Source organism: Pinus tabuliformis, chromosome 2_2 (genome assembly GCF_031772625.1).
Source record: "Pinus tabuliformis cultivar Carrire ecotype Pingquan chromosome 2_2, CPIR1, whole genome shotgun sequence".
Lineage (NCBI taxonomy): Eukaryota > Viridiplantae > Streptophyta > Pinopsida > Pinales > Pinaceae > Pinus > Pinus tabuliformis.
In genome coordinates, this window is record NC_142300.1 from 665552577 (window position 1) to 665564305 (window position 11729).

At 33.0% G+C, this 11729-nt stretch overlaps 1 protein-coding gene across 1 annotated transcript in view; it reads right to left on the reverse strand.

Moving 5' to 3' along the window:
- Nucleotides 1-10824, reverse strand: part of LOC149194375 (protein RGF1 INDUCIBLE TRANSCRIPTION FACTOR 1-like) — a 29355-nt gene extending 18531 nt beyond the window's left edge. Inside the window, exon 1 of the mRNA XM_089407658.1 lies at nucleotides 10508-10824. Within this exon, the coding sequence (XP_089263784.1) occupies nucleotides 10508-10824 (317 nt within the window). The remainder of the gene's footprint in view (nucleotides 1-10507) is intronic.
- Between the last annotated feature and the right edge of the window lie 905 nt (nucleotides 10825-11729).

Sequence of the window (11729 nt, forward strand, 5' to 3'; positions counted from 1 at the left end):
TCTCTATCTATCTCACTACTTCACAAACAAGCTTCAGCCAATACTTAGTGAAATATACTGCCTACCAAGCTCCTATTTCCTTGTGCATATTCCTAGGGAATTATCCCATATATAATTGGGAAATTACACAAATATGAATTAAGGAATCATATTAGGCTTTCCTCTAATTGCGTGCACCACCTGTACAATTCAGATGATTATACAATTGATAATACATTGTCCTTGAACTCCAATCTCAACTAGGTATTTCTCTAATCCGACAGGTATGAGTTAATTATAAGTGACTCTTTAGTTTATTGGATGATCAGCGTTGGTTAGACCCCAGTACTATAGGTTACACCCCACTACTAGGTCTCCCACCAATTCCTCCATCAATTAGAACTAGTTTAACTGAATTTAACTCAACCAAGACTCCTAAAAAGTAGGAAACACTCTACATGACTCTAGTTAGACTCCCAAATCGAATCAACTGAGCCAACTAAATCAAATTAACTTAGTTAACTATTACAAGTTGATATGAGAATTGGAATTACAATTTAATTCTTATGTTAATTCAAGGACAAAATTAAATTAGGATTTTATTGTTGCATTTTCAACAACATGCTGTATATAGGGTGTGTTGAGTGTGTTTCATTGTGTTCCTTTCAAAGTTTCTTACGATTTCTATTAATCATGTTTACATTTGGTTTGCATATGTCAGCTTCCTTCAACCATATGTTGGTTATGTTGATGGGGCTAGTCATAGTACTCAGAACCTTTCCTCCACACCATGGGCTATATATGCTTTGAGTGGCAAGTTAGTGAGTTTACAAGGGATTTATATTGATCTCTCTACTAATAACATCGTTGAGTATAACGCAGTGATGGAACTATTTTCTGATGTTATTTCTCATGGTATTTGTCGTATAGTTACTAGACTTGACTCACAACTTGTAGTACTATAGTTGACTAATGTCTATTAAGTTAGAAGTCCAACTATACTTCATATTTTCTTAAGGGTTCACCTTCTAGAAAGACATTTTTATTATAGCCAATATCAACACATTTACTAAAGTCTAACTACATTGACAGATGCATTGGCTAATCATGTTTTAGACACATTTGGCCACATGGCCTTGCATATAAGAAAATATACATGCAGTCAAAACATGGCTATATAACCTCCAAGTAGACTAATCCTGATTATGCTCATGATAGAAAGAAATTTCATGAGCCATATTGCACAGTAGTTGGTTGATACAACTAGGCACGCTAAAAGTATGATGTTGCAGTCTCATAGGGATCATATTGTCCTTAGTCTCAACTATTCCCTAGGTCTATCCCTCCATGTGTCACTCAACCTCTACAAGAGTCTCAGCCACATTAAGATCCTGCAATACCTCTCGTCCCCCTGTAGCAACATGTACTCCAATTGGTTCCTATTGTGGGTCTCCAACATGTTGAAGATAGGATGAATTCACGGGTCGAATGATTCCAATGTCTGCATGTAAAAATCGATAGTTAGTTTGAGATACATAGGAAATACAAAATAAATTGTAAAACTTAAAAATAAAAAAAAATGATCAAAATGCTTTTTTTTACCTATGGCACCCCATCGCTCTCCATCAGGAATCGCGAGCTTTGGGTCTCCATGGAAATCCATCCTAGCATATGGATAACCTTTAATCATATTGAGTTGCATGCGTAACCATCAGAAGAATAATGATGTGAAACTCATAGATGATGGACCTTCATGTATGGATATGAGATCCACCCATCTTCTCATTTGCGGGACTCTCAGATCTAGGAGCTCGAGCAAGATATGTTATGGTCAGAGTAATGGAATCTGCTCCAAGGCAAATGAAATTAGAACGGAACCATACCCAAAGCTTTTCAACCATCCATCCTTTGCCTTGGTAAGTTATTCCTTCATGTTTGCAAGTACTCCCTCGCTCAAGTTGAATACTATCGGCTCTATGCAATCTAAAGCATATTACATTTGGGACCAGTTATCCAAATGGAGGGTAGCACTAACAACCATCTAGAAATGATAAACATGATTGTCCTCAAAGGAAAACAAACCACATCCTTTATATTGATTTTCCCATCTTTGGTTTGTTGGGATCAAGGTATATAGTGTGTACTGATATAGTCTTTGACAGTCTCTCCATCCCTTCCCAAACCACGTAACGAGACAAGGGCACCTTTCCTCAATAGACGTGTCAAGAAATAGTTGTCTTCCACCTGTATGCTAAGCATATGTGCTCCAAGCCTAAAAGCGTGTGTCTAAACATACCATGCTCGAACAAAATAATATAATAACTCCAACTATTGCCTCATCCCAAGAAGAAGAAAAAAATCAAAAGCCCACAGTTTCTCAATGCCTAGATGGTGGCTGGATCATTAGTTGCATTCATGTATTATTCTTCGTGTTCACTTTCTCTGCATATCAGATCCATTTTGTTTCGATGGAAACCTAAAACATGACAAGAAGAATCGTTAGAGTGAATCATATGCAAAAAATTGAGAGAAATTTGAGTGAAACAAGCAAAACAAATTTTTGAAATGCTTCGAGCACACCCTACTAAAGGGATACATTGTGTTGCAGTGCCCCGCACAATGAAATTTTTTTCTTGCCCAACGCACCTTTCAACATTGTTGTGGTGCGATGGGGCTAGGGCGAAAAATTAAAACCCTAGGTCACCAAAAATTAGAAAAAATATGCATGAAATGGAAAATCAGAATAGTTGAAAGAAAAAGAAAGGTGAGATTTCCTACCTGGAAGTGACGATACTCGAAATGATCCACCGAATTGGCCACAAGCAACTGCAGAAAATGAGGGGGAAAAAGCACTTAGAGCTCACTCATCATGAGGTAAAATGTAAAATGGTAAAAATGGAATTATTTTTTTCCTATTTATGGTCATTTTCATGATTATTTTGTTCATATTTTATTATTTTGACTTAAATATGACCTAATTTTACCATGTATAAGATATTTTTAATTTTTTTGTGATGTTCTGAGTAGGTTAACCACTGTTTAATGTATTTTATGATATTTGAATCAAAACATATCATTTTGACCAAAGAGCATACTTTTATCACTTTTTCAGGCTTTGTAAACTTAGGAAAAATGAACATCCTCGAGTCCTATTTCAGCTCTTTTTCAGACTCCAAAAATATGAAAAGATTGTTGAGCACTTGTATTTTCGAACTCGTTAAAGTAAATGAAAAGATGTCCAATCACTATAAGTTTAACCCTTTTCCTGGACTGAGATAGACTATTTACGAAAAATGAATACCTTAGTCGAGCATGGATAAGAGGTTCTCTTGAGTATCATTTTCCACCCTTTCAAACTCAAGGGGCTATTTACAAAAAAGGAACCTTTGGAGTTTTCCTTTTCACCTCTTTTTCAAACTATCTAAACATGAAAAAGGAGTCAAGTTTCACCTTTTATGGACTCGTAAAAACATCAAACATAGATGGACTTGTCGAACATGACAAGACCAAACCACTCCTTCTTAAGGTTCATTAAAAATACTCAAAGGTATTTATCTGAAGGATGAACTTACAATTCAATCATATGTTATCCTCCTAAAGCTTATCAGAAATAAAGAGGTACTAACTAGAAATGGTTGGGGAATTTGAGAAAATAGGGTACTTTATCTATTAATGGTAGCGAGTCGCTCTTGAACATGACACTCTTCCACTTCATCTTCGTGGTTGTTGGATTGGGAAATTTGCTTGTATTTTTGGTTCAACACACCATATCAAAGCCTCAAATTTCATTTTTGGATCAATTCTACCAACTCCATTCAATGTGATTAATATGTTCAAGAGAAGTCAATCAGTTGATATCTGTTATGATACTCTTAAGAATTCATTACATGCCTGTCGTTCTTGAATCAATTCCACATTAGCATAATTTTGTCTCAAATCATGATACTCATTTCATGTCATTGATGGGGGATACATCAAGGTCCTCATGTGATGAATTTCTTCGTGTCGACATTAGTTCATTATCTAGGAAGTTGACTTAGAAACTCCCTTTGGTACATTGGAGCTTGCATACATCAATGACAAGTTTCCTCGCCCTCGGAAATAGGTTTTCATCACTGGCCTTTGACCAAAATATTTTATCTGGTGTTCGACTTCAACTCATTCATTCACACCATACAGATTGTACTATAGTACCTTAAGAGCCATTAACATCATCGGTGGTTTCTCTCCTGTTTGTTAATGGCTTACATCATTGGCCGACAATCAGATGGTGTCCACCATGTTCGACTTCAACTCATTTATTTGCATGGTTAGATTCATAAGTTGGATGATCGAGTGAACGAGATAGAAGACCTCGGGTCTAGTTTCATCCATCTGGGATGCTCTTTTAGAATGAATGCAAGATTACGAAGTATGATGGCTATGATCATATAGATAGTCATCTAATCATGAGTCCACAATTTTTCATCATTGGATGAGACTTCTTGATCATTATACATGTAACGTTAGCTTATGTGTTGAGCATGGGTATGCCTCCCTCAACAAAAATATCATGATGAAAATTTATTATAACAGATGATGATCTCGAATACTTTTTCTTGATCTTAAACTTGTCACAAGGTAAAGCACTTCAGTCATCAACTAATTTTTCTAACTTTACGCTTTAGGGGGAAATCTCCAATAGGCCATTTTGTCGCATGTTGTCAATAGGCCTACAAACCAGATCAATCCACATCCATGAACATTTTTTCATCATCCTTACACAAATCCATAAACATGAACTTTCCAAAAAGTCTGAGTTCCTGGGTATCACCGATCAAAATTAGTGTTTTAAGCCCTAGTGCACCCTATCCCTTTAGCAACTTGCATTCAACACTGGGTTCTCCTTTTGACACGAGCCCTAGTCAACATTAGTTGCTCCTTGATGGGGGTGTGCTGATTCTATAAATTTGGTAAAATTAAAACGATTTATGAAGCTTCCTCTTCCAAAAGCTTCCATGGGTTGTTTTAACCATTTACTATGGATAAGAGGCTTGATTCCTATCTAATCCTACCTTGGATACTTCACCTCGTATCCCTTGAGCTCATCCTCCCATGATAAGTGGATCTCAAGCTCGTTATGGTAAATCCTAAACTACAATCACTCTCCTATAAATTTACTGCTATCCATAACAACAGGGTTGGCTTTTAGAGACTAATCATGCCCTCATGCTGCTACCTTGAACCTAAGAGAATCATCATCTTCATGTATTAGGGTGCTATTAAGGCGTGCTTTATGACAAGGAAGGAAAAGTCAACTTGGGGTGAACTCTACAAGATCAACTATTATTCTTGGTTTCAAACTCTCTCCTATTTCTATGAACACAAAGAGTATCTTGTTTTCCTATATGAGTTGTGTTACATTCATATATTTCAATCCCTCACTCATTCATTGAATAGAGTAATTGAATTATGCTACATAGATGTTGTGGATCCTTGGCTTGTTTTGATTGCATATGCAGGTTCCAATTATAACATTCGTAGCTACGATTGGAGCTTATAAGCAAGGATGAAAGTAAAGCTTGTGACGGATTCCAAGTAAGCCTCTTTCCCATTCTTCAATTTCTCTAAGGAAAATTCTATATTCTTTGATTTGTATTGTTCTATACCATTCCACTAGGTCTAGGGAAGATACTTTTGTCTACAATCGTAAACTCCATATAATAGGGGTCAAATAGAAGCAAATAAGAGAATAATGAAGAATATACTCGAGGAGGTTATGGATATTATCCTTACCATATTAACATTAAAAGAGAAAATGTAATAACATAGTCTAAAAGGAAGAGAAGCCCAAGTAAGAAAGGCTCACAAAATGTTGATATGGAAGTTGAAAATTCTACTATCCCTCAGTCAGTAGCATTACAAATTACTAAAAAATTAGTGAATAGCAAAGGAGTTGGCTTAAGAGGAACCATCCATTTTCAAAGAGCAACCTTTAATGATGCATAATTCCCATTATTATAAGGAAGAGATAAAATTTTAGATAAAATATATCCATATAAGAATAGGAAAATAACTTGAAAATAGGCTTCAGAAGTGGAATTTTAGAAAATTGGACCCCTGGACTGCTTAAATTTCATGTGCCCATTGATGATGTTCTTTCTCACTTTATTTCAAAGAAGGATCAACAAAATATTAGATTAAAAATAAGAATAAATGAACTTAAAGGTGCATTGAGCCCTAAACCTTTGTTTACGAAAACATTATCCATTGTTACTCTAGACCAAGGACATCAACATGGGTAAAAAATACCACCAAATTGCTTAGTGGAGTGAGATTATATGTGTTGGGAAACATCATTAAGTGGCTAAGTACAATACTAGAAGCCTAGGAGGCTAGTTCAAATTTTAGGAACCTTTCACAATGGGTGTCCATTTTAATATAATATTTGCAATAGGATTTGATACATGATGAATATTTTTACTAACATGATTTAAGTACCTATGTTACAGGAGTGTCAAGTTTAAGTGATTTCCATAAAAACCAACAAGTTTACCTTTGAATTGAAAAATAAAATAACTGAAAGCAAGATGGTTGGCAAAGATACAAATGCTAGATATTTAATTTTCAACGGTACAAATATTAATGACAAAGGAAATAAAGCATTCCTTAAGGCACCCAAAATTATTGAAGGGAAAAAATTAATAAGAGAGTCTACACTTATAGCTAACTAGTAACTCGAGATAGAATTGAGTGTAATTAGACCTTCATGGGTCATTGAGTTTGAAAATCTCATTAATTCTCTAGAAGAAAAAATTGAGTGATGGTTGGTTACTTTCATGAATGATGATGAAGGCCACTTAGTATCAATTGAACATTTGTGTTGTATATATGTATATATATATATATATATATATGTATATATATATATATATATATATATATATATATATATATATATATATATATATATATATATATATATATATATATATATATATATATATCAGAGTTAAGCAAGACATCATGGCTCTTCCAAAAAATAAATACATTAAAAAATGGCTTGAAATGTCGTTAACACAAATCATTAATCTAGAATAACTGTCAAGAAATGGTTTTCCTAGAATAGTTCAAAGTCCCAAATATATATATGTGAAGATCTCAATGCTAAAGTGGAGGAAAGACAAAGACATCGTGAAGTCAAATTTGTATCCCATGTTGTAGTGGAGATACACTCTGAAAAATGTGGAGACTTGGGGGGCTTCCAAGATGAAGCCTTTTAAGGGAATACTTTCTCGTTTAATTTTTATTTTTTTTGCTATATATTGTAAAATAGTTTTCTTATTATTTCAATATGTAATGTAGTGTACCTATCTAGATTATTAGGACTAGAACTAGAAGATCAAGGACATGGATTTTTTAGCTATTATATAATATGTTTTGATACCAAAATATGATCAAACTCTTCATTTTTGTATTACAATGATGTTTGGTTCTATAACATTTCCTAATATAAAATATTACTGTGAGCTAATAATAATATTATATCTTAGCCTAGTAATAATAAATAATGTATTATAAGGCTATAATAATATTTGATATTGTACTTATTATTAAATCATACCCCATTATAGGAATTGAAAGTTTAAGCATGTGAAATTTTGGCTTTTTTTGCGAGTATTAAAATTATTGGTCAAATCAAAATGTTCATCATTAAATTGCATTTTTTTAATGTTCAAATGAATTTAGCACTCTAGAAAACAAGGCACTTGGATTGTATGGACGCAAAAACCTAAACTATAATTTTCTCAATTTCAAGTTAAATTTTAGGTAAACTTGATAAATAAATCTTCCTAGAAAAAGGCCAAAGAATCTATTGTTTAGACTATGGGTTATAAGAATGTGCTTTATAGTCTCATTTATATAGTCATGATTCATCCATTTGTATAACAAAACAATATATAATAATTAATTTAATATTTTAAATACCTTCATTAATTTTTTTATTGGTTTTTTTATTATTTTCATATCAAATTAATAAGTTGACTTAAACTCATAACTCTATTAATTAAATTTAAAAATTAAAATTAAAATGATAATAGAACTATTTGTAAAAATGGTATTTAAACTATTTTTAAAAGTGGTATTTAGAGTGTGTAAATGTGGTATTCAAATGCTATTAAAATCTTATTGGAGATGCTAGTAAAAATGTTTTGTAATATGATCATTTAAATATTTTAAATATATTCCCTTACTTATTTTGTTTTTTTTATTTTTATGTGATTGAATATTTAAATATTTTTTAAAATTATTAATAAAAATAATTTAAATATATTAAATATATTAATCAAATTTATTTAATTTATTATTCTATTATTATTAAATTAAAAATAAAAATAATCACTTAAATTTTGGATCGAAAGAATTACTTTAACCATGAATGAATTTAACCATAAATTCATTCAGTGTCAAACCAAAATCCTACATACTAGTAATTTTACCCTTTTAATTAAAGACTTTAATTTTTTTCTCATTTTTAAAAGAAAATAAAATTATTAAACCCCAAATAATTTAATTTAATAAATGTGTAGAAATTAAAAGTGATATAAATATTATCCTCTCAACACGGTTCTATTCTCATTAATGAGACCATTAGCATAAGCAGGTGTGCAAGTTGATAAGACACCAGAGCTATTGTATTAAACAATGTCTTGTAGTATTTACTTTGAGTTGGTTACTTCACAACCACGAGATGATATCATATTATCTTTAACGGCTGAATGAAAATGAGTAGATGAGGAGGGGAAAGCAAGGATTGTCTTAAAAAATATCATTAAAAAGTCAGTGAAGGAAAGAGCAGTAATAATAGTTTTAAGATGGAAGTAAACATGTGTTATACTAAATAATAGACTAGATCATAATATTTGAAGTTACAAAATAGTTGTGTGGATGCATTAAAAAATGTTTTAATAGAGTTATAGATTTAAAGTTAAGAAAGTATTTAGATTAGGAAGATTTTGAAGATTTTATTAAAAATATGTTAACAAAATGGTTGACAAGTACTATTTTACAGCATAAATTTGAGAGAAATGGAACTAAATAAGAATGTGAATTGATTGATTAGGGTATCTCAATTTTATTTTACTTTTGTAGCATAAACATGACGATGGTGGTTTGAGAAGAGGAAATTGTGTTTGGAATCAATGGGGTGTCTACTTTCAAATATCAAGAACCAAATGAAGTATAATAATTATAGTGTTGCACTATTCAAAACTCAATAAGCATGTCTTTCAAATTTTATAATTAATCTTGGATTGTTATAGGTTTTCCATTTGAAGAGGAAATATTTTATATTTTATGAATTAATGAGGGGCATATGAGTAATACTTGATCTTTTTCCCAATAGAAATAGAACAATGGAATGAAAACTTGAAAAATATTGTATCCATCGTACAAGAATTTTTAATTCCGAGGACAATGTTATTGGTACTACTCCAATGGATAAATGGATATGTTGATCAACAAGTTTCTCTAGCCTTAAGGCATCTCTTGTGAGATCCTCACTAACTCCTCTTTGTTGTCCATATGCCATATCCAAAGGTGAAGCTGTAAAATGTAATGCCCCTAACTAAACCTATTATAAGTACAACAAAGAGGAGTTAGTGAAGGTGTAAAATGTAATGCCCCTAACTAAACCTATTATAAGTACATTGAAGGTGTAAAATGTAATGCCCCTAACTAAACCTATTATAAGTAAAACAATAATCAACATCTTGTTTTTCTTCCACATTCTTGAGTTTCTTCATTTCTTAAATGAAGATTTTCTTTCGTTGGCCAAGCAATGCTATTTATGCAAATGATTTACCAGATTCTTACTTTCTCTGTCATTTATGTAAATGATTTACCAGATTTTTACTTCTTCTTGGTATATGTATTTATTGATATTTTGTTTCTGACATATGGGTTCCTTTTACATTTCATCATCACATGTTCCTATGTCTACGCCTGTCTTCTAACATCTTAAGAAAATTCCTTCATTCATGCTCTTTCTTTCATTTCCTATTTCACTATTTAGTTGATGTAAATTGATTAGAGCGAGGGCTTCTCTTCTCGTAGAGATTAGATTGCTTTGTGATCAGTGTGTGATTTATGATAGTTTCTGAGCAACTCTGACTCCACCACTCTAAAACAGGACACTCCTTTTGTATCAATGGTGTGGGAAGATGCACCTAACAATGGAAACAAACTAACTCTGCCCCTTTCTTTGCAATACTACTAATCAATTCAGCGGTGCCTCCAATATCTCAAATAAGTTCAATATTTTTAAAATGGTAAGGCATATTCAACATTTTATATGCTGAGTCTTATTCTGTGAATGTAGTTTATTCATAATCCATCGACCAATGACATTTTTCAGAGTTTGAGATCCATTTTGTGGGACATACTATGTTTGTATTCTTCTGGGGTCTTAAAACAAGGTTCACTGGAAATATCAGTCATCGAATCATTTGTAGACAATAAAAATATTTCAGTCTCTCAAATCATTTACCTCACACCCGGTAATGCCTGCGAGGTGGGTGCAATTGTGAGCGCGGGCGGTGTTTCCTCCAGACGCGTTGCAGAGGTCGTGTTTCCTCCAGACGGGTTGCAAAGGCAGATCAGAGCATGTCGAACGGGAGCGAATGTTCGGAAATGAAAATGGGTCTTTTGGCGCGAGCGGAAGTTTGAAAATGGATCCCGATGCACGCTGGGGACTGGTGGGTCCCACGTTCCCGGAAACGGAAAGCTGGCTGCCGGATTAACGATGCATGGAGGATGGATGCGCCCATGACCATCCTTGACATCCATGGTAGCGTCAGCCTCCATACGGGCATTTAATGCCCTATGGCAGGCTGGTTAGCTCTTTAGGCTGGTTAGGATTTCAGTTTGAATAAATTCAGTTTTCAGCACCAACTTTATGTTAGATCATATTTCAATTTGCAGAAAAGGGTGCATTTTCAGTTCAAAAGTTTTACTCACAAAGATTATACAACAGAGCATATACATGTGTGGGATTGGCCCAATGGATCAGGCTACCAGTCGATGGTGTTCTTGACATTTCAGAAGGAAATACCATCCCCAATTGGAGCCACTGTTAGGTTCCTATACCAATAGGAGTCATAATTTTGAATGGCTAAGGTTAAGCCTTGTAATATTTACATACCTTTGCTTTCGGAAAATGTTTTCCATATTGAAAAATAAAAAAATGAAAAGAGGGTATGTTCTAAAAGAAAAATCAAAGGACAAAAAGACTAAGAAAAGGTCCAAAAAAGTGAAAAATATGAACCCCAAAAACAAAATACCATGAAAGTGTGCAAGTCAAAATGCCACTACTATTTACTTTTATGCATAATAATGATTGTGTGGAGTTTTTTATTCACGCCAAAATCCATGGTAATCAAACTATTTAATCTTGATTATGCCATGCTTTAAATTTCATATTGATAGTTCAATAATAAAATCTGACCAAACTATTTAATCTTGGCAGATCATTAGATAGGTAGAGTAAATAAAAGGAGCGCATCAGTTTAATCTGAGCCCTTAGATGATATAAGGTTAGAATTAGATAGTTTCTTGCTTTAAATGAAAATGGATAAGGGTTTGCTAGCTTAAATGCACCCAAATAAAATGAAAGAAAAATGGTAGGATGAGTAGATGGTTAAGTAGAAGAAAGGTTGCAGAAGCATGATGATTGATTAGAAAAAAGCACGTTTATCATCTTTCAACATGTA